Source organism: Panthera pardus, unplaced genomic scaffold, assembly GCF_024362965.1.
Source record: "Panthera pardus isolate Hobbes unplaced genomic scaffold, ASM2436296v1 HiC_scaffold_16, whole genome shotgun sequence".
Classification (NCBI taxonomy): domain Eukaryota; kingdom Metazoa; phylum Chordata; class Mammalia; order Carnivora; family Felidae; genus Panthera; species Panthera pardus.
Window position 1 is genome coordinate 81,090,609 of NW_026526721.1, and position 16,200 is coordinate 81,106,808.

General features: G+C 41.5%; 1 protein-coding gene and 1 long non-coding RNA gene across 3 annotated transcripts in view; one reads left to right on the forward strand and one right to left on the reverse strand.

Annotated features, from left to right (window-relative positions):
* Nucleotides 1-16,200, reverse strand: part of LOC109275251 (uncharacterized) — a 60,492-nt gene that overhangs the window by 29,298 nt on the left and 14,994 nt on the right. The gene's annotated exons all lie outside the window — the stretch shown is intronic.
* LIPH (lipase H) overlaps nucleotides 1-16,200 on the forward strand; it is a 31,323-nt gene that overhangs the window by 7,299 nt on the left and 7,824 nt on the right. Inside the window, exons 4-8 of the mRNA XM_053903566.1 lie at nucleotides 4,540-4,641; nucleotides 6,303-6,392; nucleotides 9,510-9,677; nucleotides 11,001-11,096; nucleotides 12,940-13,051. Coding sequence (XP_053759541.1) covers nucleotides 4,540-4,641; nucleotides 6,303-6,392; nucleotides 9,510-9,677; nucleotides 11,001-11,096; nucleotides 12,940-13,051 — 568 coding nt within the window. The remainder of the gene's footprint in view (nucleotides 1-4,539; nucleotides 4,642-6,302; nucleotides 6,393-9,509; nucleotides 9,678-11,000; nucleotides 11,097-12,939; nucleotides 13,052-16,200) is intronic.

Below are 16,200 nucleotides of genomic sequence, written 5' to 3' on the forward strand. Positions count from 1 at the left end.
CACCCCCAGCTTGGTTCCCAGCAAACCTGCTCCCATGACTATTGTGAATGTGAGTGCAGTGTAACCTGCTTTCTGACCGTGGAAATTCCCCAAGCCAGTCTGCCTTCCACTCTGGGCCCACGTGGCCCGGACTCAGCTAATGGTCCACAGCTCAATTTTCTGTGGCCCCTGACTTTCCCATGTCCTCCGGATTCCTCATCCTCTCTGATCCCCAAAGTCAAATCTCAGCTGTTCTCCAGAGCGGCTTCAGGGGTGAAGTGTTCCCCTTCTCTGCTCACCTTCCACCACCTTTTCTGACTGGGTTCACCAGATTGTAGAGTGGGAACTTAGTCTGTTGCCTAAGGATGAAATTCATACCCAACTCCCCCAATTGGATGGTTCTGCTTTTAATTATCTGGCCTGTAATGGTGGCTTTTTTCTTCCATTTCTCTTTCTTCTGACATTTTGTTTTTTCTCTCCAGGCATATCTCCTGGTTTCTCAGTAACTTCTTAGTTTTTCTTTTTCTTTTTTAATTTTAAGTAGGCTCCCTGCCCAGTGTGGGGCTTGAACTCATGACCTTGAGATTAAGTCTCATGCTCTACCAACTGAGCCAGCCAGGCACCACTATTTCTCTTTAGCTTCTTTAGCACAAGATGGCAGAGCATAAGTGGATTTTAAAATATTCCAAGTACCTACATCACTTGATAATATATTACATTTGCTTCTCAAACTTAAGGGTGTAAAAAAATCTCCTTAGGGGTGCTGGTTACAATGCCAACTTGCTGAATCAGCACTCTGGGGGTGGGGTCCAGAAGTCTACTTAAAAAAAATTTTTTTTAATGTTTATTTATTTTTGAGACAGAGAGAGACAGAGCATGAATGGGGGAGGGTCAGAGAGAGAGAGAGGGACACACAGAATCTGAAGCAGGCTCCAGGCTCTGAGCTGTCAGCACAGAGCCTGATGTAGGGCTCAAACTCACAGACCGTGAGATCATGACCTGAGCCGAAGTTGGAAGCTCAACAGACTGAGCCACTCAGGTGCCCTTAGAAGTCTACTTTTTTTAAATTTTTTAACATTTATTTATTTTTGAGACAGAGAGAGACAGAGCATGAATGGGGGAGGGTCAGAGAGAGAGGGAGACACAGAATCTGAAACGGGCTCCAGGCTCTGAGCAGTCAGCACAGAGCCCGATGCGGGGCTCGAACTCACATACCGCGAGATCGTGACCTGAGCCGAAGTCGGACGCTTAACCAACTGAGCCACCCAGGCGCCCCTAGAAGTCTACTTTTAACCAGACAATGCAGGTGGTCTGAACACCATACTTTGAGAAATGACCATAGAGCTATGCTGTCCAATATAGTAGCCACTAACTAACTACATGTAGCCACTGAGCACTTGAAATGTGGCTAATGCAAACTGAGATGTTCTGTAAGTGCAAGATACACACTGGATTTCAAAGACTAAGTAAAAAGAAAAGGATATTAAAAATCTCAATTTTTGTATATGGAGTATATGTTGAAATGATAATATTTTAGATATGCGAGGTTAAATAAAATGGGTTAGATACAATGTATTATTGAAATTAATTCTCCTCTGGGTGCCTGGGTGGCTCAGTTGGTTGAGTGTCCAACTGATTTTGGCTCAGGTCATGATCGCAGTGTCATCGGATTGAGTCCCGAGTCAGGCCCTGTGCTGAACATGGAGCCTGCTTAAGATTCTCTCTCTCCCTCTGCCTCTCTCCCTTGCTCACAGGCTCTCTCTCTCTCTCAAATCAATAAATAAAATTTAAAAAAATAAAAAAATTAATTCTCCTTAATTCTATTTACTTTTTTAAAATTGGCTTCTAGAAATTTTAAAATTATATACGTAGCTCACATTATTGGACAGTGGTGCCTTAGAGAGTTCATGGTGAGGTTGGGGATGGGAATATGAGGCCCCTGAAACTGCATGCAAAATGTCAGCTGTCTGTCCTGGGGAGAGGTATATTTTGGATGTCCAGGGAGAGGTCTAGGACTTTCATCAAATTCTCTAACTGGTTAATACTGTAATAAAAGCCAATGAGGGGCACCTGGGTGGCTCAGTCGGTTGGGCATCCGACTTCAGCTCAGGTCATGATCTCACAGTTCATGAGTTTGAGCCCCATGTCAGTCTCTGTGCTGACAGCTTGGAGCCTGGAGCCTGGAGCCTGCTTCAGATTCTGTGTCTCCCTCTCTGTCTGCCCCTCCCCCACTCATGCGCGCGCTCTCTCTCTCTCTCTCAAAAGTAAATAAACATTAAAAAAAATTAAAAAATAAAAGCCAATGAGCACTATCTAGACACTTTCTTGGTGATCTTTAGGCAATAAGAAAGAGCTCCATTTTCCCATTTTGTTTCTAGTCTATAATAATCTCAAAATGTTCTGGATTCAGATCTAGGAGTCCTTTTATATGTCTTCTGAGGTAGCCATTGATTCCACCTCCATTTTGCAGATTAAAAAAAACTGAGGCTCAGAGAAGTAAAGTGACCTGCCTAAGGTCATACAGCTGGTTGGTGCTAGGTTTGGGGCCCCACGTCACATCTGTCTGACTCCAATGGTCTCTGTCCACACAAAATATATTGCTTATTGGGCACTTTAACTGTGATTTTTGGCTGACATTGTAAGCTGATTATTTGCTACGAATTGTCACTAAGGTGATCATATATCCAAGCTCACTATCCCTGTCTCCATTTGTGCCTTCTGTCCTGACATAATTGTCAATAGTGCCCTCATCACTCTCAAATTTGCCCTGGTTTGAATGTTATATAGTAAACCAATTTATCTGCTATAGATCCAGAGGTTGCTACAAACTGGGGCTCTGACTGTTCCTTAGACCAGAAGGGCTTCCTGACCAAACTCTTTCCAAGATTATGAGTTTCTCACGCTGTGTTGAGGATGTCCTGCCGACTTGGGTGTCTGGGTGTTCATCCATCTCACATCAGTTTCAGTTGAGAACCGACCAAGGAAGAAGAAAAGCTGGAGGGGTGGGGAAGAGAAAGATAAGGAAAGGAGGCAGATAAAGACAAGCCTCAAGGAAGCAAAGTGTTGGCAGAGGAGAAATAGAAAGATTGAGGCTAGAACCAGGGAAGTCGAGGCAAGAATGCTACCTCTTGGATTTTATATCTAACCCCAGGGGATGGAAGATGCTATTTAAAATGTCTTTCACAGGGGGCGCCTGGGTGGCACAGTTAAGTGTCCGACTTTGGCTCAGGTCACGGTTCGTGGGTTCAAGTCCTGCATTGGGCTCTGTGCTGACAGCTCAGAGCCCCGGAGCCTGTTTCAGATTCTCTCTCTGCCCCTCCCCCACTCACGCTCTGTCTCCCTCTGTCTCAAAAATAAAAAAAAACATTAAAAACAAAATTTAAAATGTCTTTCATAGGTTAAAAATTTTGTTAAAAATTTTTTAAATATTTATTTATTTTTGAGACAGAGACAGAGCGTGAAGAGGGGAGGGGCAGAGAAAGAGGGAGACACAGAATCTGAAGCAGCTCCAGGCTCTGAGCTGTCAGCACAGAGCCCGACGCGGGGCTCGAACTCACGAACTGTGAGATTATGACCTGAGCTGAAGTCGGACGCTTTACCGACTGAGCCACCCAGGTGCTCCGATAGGTTAAAAATTTTGAAACATCCTTGAAACATTCTTCACTCCAGGTAGGTTTCTAGTAAGCAGGGTTTTGAGTATCTCTGGTGTTTTCCTGTTATTGTTTTAAAGTTGTTAGCTGTGGTTAGAACCTGGCAGGAGCTGCACTCTTGTTTTTCCAGCTGATGGTTAGGAATGCCCAGCTAACAGTGACCAAGGGCAAGAAATCAGCTCAGGCATTTATGGAGTGGGTTAATTCTGCAGGAACTGACACCCATTTTTTATCCCTCTTTGATATCTGGCCTGACCAGTGAGTTTCATACTTTCCCACTGAGCTTGCCAAACCCAGTGCAATGAAACCAAGAGCTCCATAGAGAGAGTTCGTTGCATTGTGAGGCTGCTACTCTGGTTAAAATACTTCAACTCCCCGAACCTCAGTTCATGCATCTGTAAAATGGGAATAATATCTACCCTGCCTCCCTAACAGGCTTGTGATGTGGATCATATGACTTAGGATATATGAATAAAAATTGAAACTGTACAGGAGTTTTATTAATAATAAGAAGGAAAGGTTGAGTGGGGTTTCTGGATCACTTAAAATAGAATCAGGATTAAGTATAGCATCTGCTTTTTATATGCACCTTCAGGTGCTTTTTCCCAAGGAACCAGTTTATCCCCATGTCCCTGGTCCCCACGTCTGTGTGCTCCCTGCTATTGAGCCCTGCACAAGATATAGCTCCTAATGGGGTCTGGATGCCATTCTCAGAGGGCACCACCTCTGCTGTGGGAAAAGGCTACGGGGCTGTAGAAAGGAGGCTGACAAAGCAGGAAGGGAATGCGAGTGCTGGCCCACACGAGCGTGCCCTGCAGCCTACTTGCCATCCTCATGGAGAGGGATCAAAAGCCTGGCTGCAGGTGACTCATGGCGTGGGGCTACCAAGCTGACTCCGTTTTCTTTCCAGGTCTCGACCCTGCGGGCCCTTTATTCAACGGGAGACCTCCCGAGGACAGATTAGATCCCGGTGATGCACAGTTTGTTGACGTCATCCACTCCGACATTGATGGTAACATTCCTGTCCTTGTGGGTCAGTGAGCACCCGGCTCCCAGACTCCTAAAGAGTCTCCCCCTGAGGGGATCCTCATGCAGGGGTGGATCAGGTTCTTCCAGATTCCCTCTTTTCCTGCGGGGCAGGGTTCCAAATCCACCCAGGTATTGAAGGGACACTGGTTTAATGCAGGGATGCAGGATGTCTTGCTGGAGTGGAGGTTTCCCATCAACTTTTCTTATTTTTAAAGTGACCATCTTGACCAATCAAGGACAGGGTGATTTTCACACTGTGTGGACAAATGTTTCCACATATGCAGCAGGGTTTGGATGCATGATTTCCATTTTTTGGGTTTTTCTTGGGTCTTTCTCGTTTTCTTAAGCTGAAAGATAAGTTCCAGTGTTGTGTCTCTCTCTGGAGAGCGATTCTGAGCCATGTTTAGCTCTCCAACTTTCTCTGGATCTTCCTGGCCATTTCCATCTTTTATGGTGCTGATTTCATAGCTGGGATTTGGTATAGGATATAGGGTTTGGGTGATGTTAAAGGTGAGTCTTTATATACAGACGTCTAGGACAAGAACTAGAGTAGGGACCTTGGAAGGCTGAGGGGACAGAGCAGAGTAGTCTTTAATAATACACCCTCTTTGTGATACAGCCACCTGAAAAACCCTTGATCACCTATCATGGGCTCTCTGATGTGGTATTCAGCAATTGTTGGCCTTAAAGGAAACAGCTGCATTCTTACGACGCAGTTTGCAAAGCGTTACCTTACTTAAGTGCAGTACCTCGATGCCATTTTAATGCTTGATGGAATAGAGTAATTTATTTTTTATTCCTGGAGAGAAAGTGAATTTTGAGGAAAGAATAAGCTTTGCAGTCAGGCAGGGGTGGACTCAGATCCCAGGTTTTGTCCTTTCTAGCGGGATCATTTCATTCTGTAAGTCCTCTGATCCTCAGTGTCTTCATCTGTAACTTACTTCACCTGAATTTACCAATGGCCACTTTTTGGACAGTGTGAATGTTAGAGGAAAGGTGTATAAAAGGTATAAAAACCCCCACAGACACATGTAGGTTCTCCATATATAACAGGTATTATTATTATTGCAATGGTACACTATGTATACATGTATAAAGTCTTTTAATTCAAGCATTTGACCGATTAGTTTGTAGTTATAAGGTTAAAAAGAATAAGCAATTATTAAATCAATCTATATTTTTCCTGGTCCCCGTTTTCTAGAAGAGTTTCCACTTAAAAAATTTTTTTTCTTACAAAGTAAAAGTTCATTTTTTCCTGTTTCTTTCTTTTTTTTCTTCATTTTTCCCCCCATTTTTTATTCATTAAAGTCTGGCACAAATGCAGTTAGAGACCCAGGAAGCACTGGCAATTAGAAGGTTCCAGCCAAATATAAAGAAGAAACATACAGTTTTATCAGTCTTGCTGTGAATGACTGACCAAAACTCCCTTACATCTTGAGAAATATTGGAAATAGGTTCCCCTACTGTCTTTATAATCTCCTAGTTGGAAATCCCTGCTTCTTAACTAACTAGCTGGGTAGGTTTGAGCAAAATATTTAAATATGTAGAACAACAACAACACAAATGCCTGCCTATATCCTTCAGGCAAATGAGCTACATGATGTGAAAAGTTCAAAAATAAAACCATAATATATTTTCCTTTAGCACTGGGCTACAAGGAGCCATTAGGAAACATAGACTTCTACCCAAATGGAGGATTGGATCAACCTGGTTGCCCCAAAACAATATTGGGAGGTAAGGGCAAATACTTTATATATTGTATAATAGTGGTTTTTAAAAAGGCATATTTCAAAAATCTGATATCATTCTATGGGTAATAGTTTTTAATAGAAAACAAATCATCTGAGAAGATAGAGAGAGTATAAATATAAATGAAAAATGAAAAATTATTACTCAAATATACTACTTAAAAAAAACAAAACATTGCAGCATTATTGGCAATAATGAAGATACGGAAGCAACCCAAGTATCCATCGATAGATGAATGGATAAAGAAGATGTGGTATATTTACACAATGGAATATTGCTCAGCTATAAAAGGGAATCAATCAAATCATTTGCCACAACATGGATGAATCCACAGGCTATTATGCTAAGTGAAATTAGAGAAAGACAAAGGGGAGATGGGTGAAATGGGTGAAGGAAATTAGGAGTACATTTACCATGATGAGCACTGAATAACGTACAGAATTGCTGAACCATTATATTGTACATCTGAAACTAATATAACAGCGTATGTTAGTTATGCTTCACTTAAAAACATTTTTTTAATGTTTTTTATTCATTGTTTTTGAGACAGAGAGAGACAGAGCATGAACGGGGGAGGGTCAGAGAGAGAGGGAGACACAGAATCTGAAGCAGGCTCCAGGTTCTGAGCTGTCAGCACAGAGCCCGATGCGGGGCTTGAACTCACAGACTGTGAGATCATGACCTGAGCTGAAGTCGGACGCTTGGCCGACTGAGCCACCCAGGTGCCCCAATTATGCTTCATTTAAAAAATAAATTTAAAAAATAAGTAACCATAACCATATGATTAAGAGCTATTATGAATTATTGCTCTCTCATGAAAAGGTGTGTCTTTGACCTAGAAATTCCATATCTGGAAATCTCTCCTAGAGAAATAATGGAAAATGTAAACAAAAATCAAAGTGTAAAAATATCTGACATAGTATTATTTATAGTAGCTGCATTTTAAGAAATAATCTAAATATCCAACATGGAAAATTGTTAAATAACTATGATATGCCCACACAAAGGAATATAATTGCCAAAAAGTCATATTTTCAGATTAATGAAAATGCTTACAATGGGATGTTAAGTGAAAATGACACAAAACTATACAGTATCATCCCAATTTGTTTTTTAAATGTGTATTTGTACATGTGTAAGTATAGAAAAAAAGACCAAGCATAAATGCTGCAAATAATTATTAGGGGTGAACTGTGGATATTGGACTTCTGGGTGATTTTTGCATCATTATTTCCCATTATTTTGTATTTTCTAAATCAACATGTATTATTTTATAATAAGAAAAACTTCACAAAGCAAAAAAAAAAAAAACGGTAGATGGCAACATAAAATAGTAGTATTTTATTCCGATAAAAAACCCATCCCTAGGTGCTCTTAATCTGTATTTCATCATTGCCAGAGAAAGTTAAACAATCATGGATATGATTCTAGAAAAAGGTAATCTTGTTACAAAACGGTAGCTGTATATGGCCCCATGGGGACGTGGTGTTTGAAAATGATCCAGATGAAATGGCATAAGTAGGGTCAACCATATTTCACCATAAATGGTGTGTGTTCAAATCCTGTCCTGTAGGATGTAGGGTAAATACCTCTGAGGAGCCAAGATAATGTGATTTGCTTATAAAGGCCATTCTCTGTATTGTTATCAACATCATTGTTTTGGCAAGTGAAAGTTCCAGGAACAATAAGTAAATATTGACTTGTCAGATTTGTTCCTGTCTGGCTTGGTCCCATGCCAACCCAAGTTTCTCCTCTCTTGCCCTAGTTTATTTCTGTCCTTCACTGAGCTCCTCTATGGGCATACATAAGTGGACTGTGCGGAAAGAAGAAACATTGTTCTGACTCAAGCAACAGTGCTTCTCCAAACCACTAGCTCACAATCATAACTCCTTTCTTATTTGGTTCACTGTTTCCTACTCAGATCCTCACCTCCTCTGATTACCCATCTTTGGGACCCAGTTCCCCTTCATCATCTGACCCATCAACCTTCCAACTACCTCTCAGTTTTGTGTGCTGCATTGCTTCATCATGTCCAACTCTCCTGACGCCGTCTCCATGCCTTGCTGGCCTCCTGTCTCACCACTGCATCACCTGGCACCCGCCAGGAATTAACTAGAGGCTTGCCTCTCGCCTCTTGTTGCCCATTCATGGCTTCTGGTGCCACCTCCTATTGTTCAGTTCTTCTCATTCCACCCTTCACTCTGTAGCAGAAACAGAGCCCCTGCCACTGGGCTTCTCTCATGAATGTAATCCCATTAGAGACCCCCTTAGGTCTCTGCCATGTCAGCCACCACCTTGGCTTGAGAACATTCCGGAGCTGTCACGGAGCCTGGTTAATTGAGTACAAGGTCCAGGAAAACTTGGTTACTTCTCCATGGCCCTCAATAACGTCACAGAATCCTCATGTTTATCTCTTGCCAACTCCCTACAATCATTCCTCATGCTTGTATCCTGAAAATCTCCCCACCTATAAACCCTCACCTCTTAGAGGTGATCTAGATTTGCCTTTTTACCTAGATTAAAGATCTCACCTGAGGGAGCCATTCTATGTATCCTCATTTTAGTTTACAAGGTCAGTCTTTACATTCTTGTTTCCTTCTGCCCCCAAGGTGGAGGCATCCCCCATCCTTTTTCAAAGCTGTCTCCTGTGCCTGCCCTCCTTGGGGATCTTCCTCTAACAATTACTCCTCAATGGCCCCTTTCTCTGATGTCTTTACTAGTTTAATGTGCTCTGCTGAAAATCTCTGGGGAAACTCTGACTACCATTGAATCTTTGTTGTTATTTTCACTGACAAAGGAAGGACATAGGTTGAATCCTGATTCAACCACATAACAGTCGTGTGACCTTGGTCAAGTCATTTAAGCTGAGTCTCAATGTGCTACTAGGTAAAATGGGGATGATCACGCCTATCTTCTTTTATCCTGCCACGTGCCAGTATGAATGCTGATCTATAGGTTTTTGTAAGGGTTAAATGGAAGCTGTTAGCACAGTGCTTGGCCTATAGCAGACAGATGGTGAACTGTGTGTGCCTATAATGTGTGACATATTATTGTTAAATGCTACGACTGCTCTACTCTTTCATCGTTCCCTTTATGATCAAGGATTGCAATATTTTAAGTGTGACCATCAGAGGTCCGTGTACCTGTACCTTTCTTCTCTGAGAGAGAACTGTGCTATCACTGCATATCCCTGTGACTCCTACCGGGACTATAGGAATGGCAAATGTGTCAACTGTGGCATGCCACAAAAGGAGTCCTGTCCCCTGCTGGGTAAGTCCAACAAGCAATTTTACCCTCTGATTAACAAATAGTTCATTTTGGGTAGAATCTGAGCACCACTTTACTATCTAAAAATGGGCCTGAAAATTGTGTGCTTAAAAAAGAATTTACTTAGCTTTTTCTAGCTAATTTGTTCTGTGAAATACTCTTGAATGTCCTAATCAGAAACCGTGTTAGAAAAGCCATTTATATACAATTTCAGCTAGAGGGCAGTACAACCTCCCTGGACACTCTAGCATAAAAAAGAAGGTTCCAAAGAGTTTCCAAGCCCACCCAGGGCAAAGTCACCTTATATAGCCTGCTCCCATGGGGACAGAACCTCTTCACGTACACAACCTCTCTGCTGGGGGAAGGTCACAGTGAGCTCTGACTCTCCTGTCAAATGAGCCTTGCAGAATGATCCCTTCCAACAAGCCTTGTCTGTAGATGCCCTCACGCCGCACCCTGGTTTCTATGTGCACATTCAGGGCGGGGTAACAGATACTGCGGAGGCTGCTTGGGTATTTGCTAAGGGTTGGTAGAAATATTCCAGATGGTGAGGACTAGAAACGGGATGATGATGAAAATTTTCTGATTGTTCTAAGGAAAAATCCAAGTTAACATTAGAGCATGCTACAGACAAGGGGTTCTCAACCTTGGTTGTGCAGAAATTAATTGGAAAGCTCTAGGGAGCTTTTAAAAATTACCAATGTTTCCATTCCAGATCAATTAGTCAGCATGCAAAGGCCATTCTCTAGGGGTGGGGACAGAAGAGAGAGAGAGAGACACCTCACTGATGTGACTCAGCTTCATTCCTGCAGGCACAGAAGTGAAGAAGAGTCCCCTGCTGGTTGACATAGTCACTTAGCAAGCTCAGGTTCTGTGGGATTTAGGGGCCTAATTGTAGTTCTTCAGGAAAGCACAATGCTTTGCAAGAGTGATGCTATTTTAGGTATAAACCTGAAACTGCTTTAATCTATAAAATGAATGTATTACTGAAAAATGTCAGCGCTATTCTTAGCCTACCCAGTGTGTGAGAGAACCAGCACGCTACTGAGAACTAGGGTGATGTAATGTCAGGGAAAGGCAGGAGGAGCCACTGTAGTGTCATGTTGCCTGTCCCAGCTCTGAGGGACAGGGCAGCGAGCAAGATATGGTGGATGCAGGGGAGGCAGGCCCTGGTGGCCCTGCAGGTCCACCCCCACAGGGGTGGGTACGAGGGAGATTGTCTTGGTGGTGTGGGGGCTCAAACTCACTGCTCTCACTGCCACCCCAGCTGCTTTTACATTTATAGAATGCATGCTAATGTTACATTTTTTCCAACTTGCTTTACAGGCTATTATGCTGATAATTGGAAAGAGTATTTAAAGCAGAAAAAGCCTCCTATGACTAAAGCATTCTTTGACACAGCCGAGGAGAAACCATTCTGCAGTGAGTGGTGGATGTGGTTGTTTGCTTTTGCCCAACCCCCCCCCCTTTTTTTAAGTTTATTTATTTTGAGAGAGACAGAGACAGTGTAAGTGGGGGAGGGGCCGAGAGGGAGGGAGAGAGAGAATCTCAAACAGGCTCCGTGGTGTCAGCGCACAGCCTGATGTGGGGCTTGAAGCCACGAAACCGTGAGATCATGACCTGAACCAAAACCAAGAGTCAGACACTCAACTGACTGAACCACCCAGGCACCCCCCAAACCCCTTCTTTTTAAAAAATGGCTGAGTCTCAGCTTCCTGGCTACCTCTTGGCAAATGAAGGGCAAGTTAAAGTGTGGATTTTGGAACTGGGAAGACTTCGGTTGAATCCTGACTCTATCACATAATAGCTGTGTGACCTTGGTGAAGTCATTTAAACTCTTTGAGTCTCATTGTCCCGCTAGGTAATAATGCCTATCTTCTGGGTTAAGGATTAAATCTCAACAAATCGTAATTATTAGCTTCATTGGATGGCTATTCGTTTTACTTTTTTAATTAAAAAAATTTTTTTAAAGTATACTCTATGCCACACACAGGGCTTGAACTCATGACCCTGGGACCAAGAGTGGCATGCTCTACTGACTGAGCCAGCCGTGCACCCCTTAGATGGCCATTTTACTCACTAAGATCTTCCAGAAAATTTGCTTGCCCCCCGAAAGACATGACATTTCAGCTAGGTAAAATCAGGTGTCAGCTACATCCGTAGGTCAGTTTCAGCTCCAAAGCAACCATGATGACCTTCTACAGACATTGAGAGCTTGGGTATTCCAGATGGGGGCTAAGTGGGGCAGCAGATGATGAGATGTCCTGGGAAGTAGGAATTTTCTTGGGCAGATGGATGTCTTACAATCTTGTCCCCCTTTTCACTTTTCTTAGGAGCAACTCTTATAAAAGAGGGTGCAGATCAGTGGGGTTCCTTCCTCCTTTGGAGCCATGTGTGGCAGCCCAGGGATTGCTGTCTGCCTGGTCCAAGTGAGGCAAGTGCCTGAGTAATAGTGGGCCATGAAATGGCAACTCCAGGGTGGATCTTATTCCTTTGTGGGCCCAACATCTCCTGAGCTTCCTTCCCTTCCTATATTTCTCAGGCAATATTTGTATACATGTACCCATATATTTACCACTTTTTTGATTATCATTTTTTTCATGTATTTCGTAGATACAGGTAAGTGTGCTAATGATGGGAGAACACCAGAGCATGAGAAGAACTCAAAGAGGCAAACCTGACTTAGTCTAAGGGTCAGTGAAGGTCTCCTGGAGGAAGGGACTAAGCCAAAACCTGAAGGATGAGTTGGCAAAGGGGGCAAAGTAAGAGTGTTCGAGTGGGGAGAAGGCCCAGGAGCAAGAGGCAGCCTGGCAGTGCAGGCGACACACATGGTGTGGCATGACTGGGGAAGAGATGATGGCGGCTGGTGGACATAGCCCAGATTGCAGACAACCTTGTCAGCCGTGGAGGTTCTCTACATGGCCACCTGCTTGGTTTATTTTAAAAGGCAGGGAATGCAGTGAACCAATCATACTCAGCAGTAGTCCACCTTATCCTCAGTGAATAAGGTGGAATACCAATCCAACTGTGATGCCCAAACATGACAACTGGAGACCATTGGATTCTGCCATCATGAAGGCCATCTTTACCAAAAAGAATGGAAAGGAATTTTAGAAAATTCTGCCCAGATCTTTGCAGAGAAACTAGAGAGGAAGAGAACAAGAAACTCAAGTTATGAAGGAGGTTGGGTTTTTAGGAATTGACCTATCAGGAGAGCAGTTGGGAGTCTCTCTCTCTCTTACTGTGCTCTCTCCTTGTTTTGCAGTATATCATTACTTTGTGGACATTATAACTTGGAACAAGAACATAAGAAGAGGATCCATTACAATCAGATTGACAGACAGAGCTGGAAACACCACAGAATCCAAAATCAATCAGTAAGTTGGGCTGGGGTAGTTCACAGTTTGCTATTTCCTTTTCTGACTGGAGAAATTAAATCTCAAATATATCTACTTTCTTACTTATAGGTCTGTACTTATCTTTGTTCTACAAAAACATAAGGGGGCATTTTTCTTAGTTGCTTCTCATGGTTCTTGATCTTCTAGGCTCTGTACAAATGGAATTGGTACAGGGATTTACTTTCTTTCCTTCCTTCCTTTCTTTCTTCCTTCCCACCTCTCTCCCTCTCCCTCCCTCCTCTCTCCTTCCCTTCCTTCCTCTCCTCCTTCCTTCGTTTAAACATTTAATTACCAAAGTCATCCTTGCTTGCTGTGAAGGATTTATACAGTAAAGAAATATGTAACATAAAAGTGCAAATACTTGCCCCAGCCCAACAATCCCACATCTAAAGGCACTCACCCCCACACACATTTCAATCTTTTTATGCGCTCATAATATACATATATATAAACATGTAAATGTATGCTTCTCAAACTCAGAAAATGTGATGTGCAATAATAGAAAATTGGAAACACACTAAAAATCTAACAATGGGAAAATGGTTACTTAAATATTCCCATATAATAAAATACTATTCATAGGTTAATTTTTGCAACATATTGAATGAAATGCTTATAATATGCTAAATGAAAAATCCAGGATATTAAATTATATAAAGTACAAAATTAGTTCAACAATGTAAAAAAAAATGAAAAAGAAATATGCCTAACATGTTAGCTGGCCTTTGGGTGGTAGGAATATGAGTGCTTTATTCAGCTTCTCTTTACTTTTCAATTTTATATGATATTGTATATATAGAGTTTAAAAATAGTTAATCATTTTCATCAATTAATTTTATAATCAGGAAAAAGGGGGGAAATAATTCAAAGAAATTTGAGGTTCATTTTATTCATTTACTCAGGAAACATTTTTGGGGGGTCCTGTTATCTACTAGGCACTTGGGTTGTCTGTTGGCTTCACTCATAGAGGACCAACTAGAATGTCATCTGAAACTGGCAATTGCCTATAGGTTCACCATGTAGATGAATAGAGAAGGAGTGTGTTGGTGGCCTGGAGGTGACTTTTTTTTTTTAACATATCCTTGGATAATAATAACAACAGCCTTTCTTTATTGAACTAAACACATTACCCATGCTGGCTAATGCAATTCACACTAAAACCCTGTGAGGTGGTATTATAATCTGTATTATATACATAAGAACACAGGCTTAGAGAGGCCAAGTGATTGGCCAATATCACATGCCTTTCAGCACCAATGTCCCCAAACCCAGTGGTGCTACATTTTCAGGGAGGGCACGGCTAGGGGGCGCATCTTGAACAACCAGCGTCAGGTAGTTTATGGGCTGTGATCTTCAGTAAGGAAGCTGGGCAGAGACCTCATCTGGAGACTCTAAGAAATAGCAAGGGAAATTGTGCAGTTCTATGAGAAGTAGTGACCTACAAAATTTGGTTATTCATGCCAGTAACTGATTACATATTGGCTTTACATGTCTTAGCAATTTTAATTTTATGTAGTGAATTTCTCCCAACTAGGACTTCCTAACTGCAGAGGGGTTTTTTTCTCGATTAAGATAGAGACCTTAACCTCTCTATTTTATTCATGTTTAGTTGTTCTTATTTTAGTCATGCTTGTGAAAAGTCATCACCAATCAGAGAATATATGGAAAAAAAGGAAATGGTTACTCTATTACGTGGTGAGATTATCTCTACCCTTCTATTTTTTGCAAGGTAAACTATTAGATTTAGTGTTTAGTATTTTTACAATTTAAGAAAAGGAAAATAATATCAGAGTATGTGCCCTAAGTTTATTTGGTCTTACCAGACTATGGGTACAAATATAGTCACATTCAAGAATATTACCTTCCTGGTGACTCTCCCTGTATCCATGTTTTGGATGTATTTCTTTTTTACTTTATAACCTTTTTTTTTTTAATTGAGATATAATTCACACACCATCAAACTCACAGTTTTAAAGTTTACATTTCAGTGGTTTTGAGGATATTAACAAAATGTGCAAACGTCATTACCATCTAATTCCAGAACATTTTTTTAAAGTTTATGTATTTATTTTGAGAGAGAGAGAGAGAGCATAAGCAGGGGAGGGGCAGAGAGAGAGGAAGAGAGAATCATAAGCAGGCTCCGCACTGCTTATGAACCACAAGATCATGACCTGAGCTGAAATCAAGAGTCTGATGCTTAACCAACTGAGCCACCCAGGCGCCCCTCCGGAACATTTTTATCAATTCAAAAAGAAACCCTATACCTGTTAGTAATTCCTCATTCCTCCTTCCTCCCCACCCCCTGTCAACCACTAATCTGCTTTCTGTCTCTATAGATTTACCTATTTTGGGAATGTCATATAAATGGAATAATATAATATGTGGTCTTTTTGTGTCTGACTTTTTTTTGCTTAATGTTTTCAGGATACTATAGCAATACTTCATTTTTTTTATGGTCAAATAATATTCCATGGTATGGATATGTCCCATTTTATTTCAATCCACTGACCTCTGGGTTATGAGCCCAGCTCACTCCCACTGTGCCATTCTGCTCACACATACCACATTTTATTTATTCTTTCGTCAGTTGATGGACATTCGGGTTATTTCCACTTTGGGGGCTATTATGAATAATGTTGCTATGAAAATGTGTCTCCATTTCCACGTAGACATACATTTTCATTTCTCTCGGGTATATACCTAGGAGTGGAATTGCTGGGTCATATGATAACTCCATTTCACATTTGTAGGAAATGCCAAAGCAGCTACAACATTTTACATTCCCACCAGCCATGTGTAAGAGTTTCAATTTCTCCACATCCTCGCCAACACTGTTATTATCTGTCTTTAAATTTTGTTCTTTTTAATTGTGATTGAAAAATGCAACATAAAATTTATCATCTTAATCATTTTTTGAGTGTACAATTTAGTAGTGTAAAGTATATTCACATTGTTGTGAAACATTTCCAGAACTTCTTCATCTTGCAAAACTCAAGCTCTATACCCATTAAATAACAACTCCCCCATTTCCCTCTCCCCCTAGCAACTACCATTCTAGTGTCCCTATGAATTTGACTACTTTAGATACCTCATATAAGTGGAATCCTACAATATTTATCTTTTTGTGA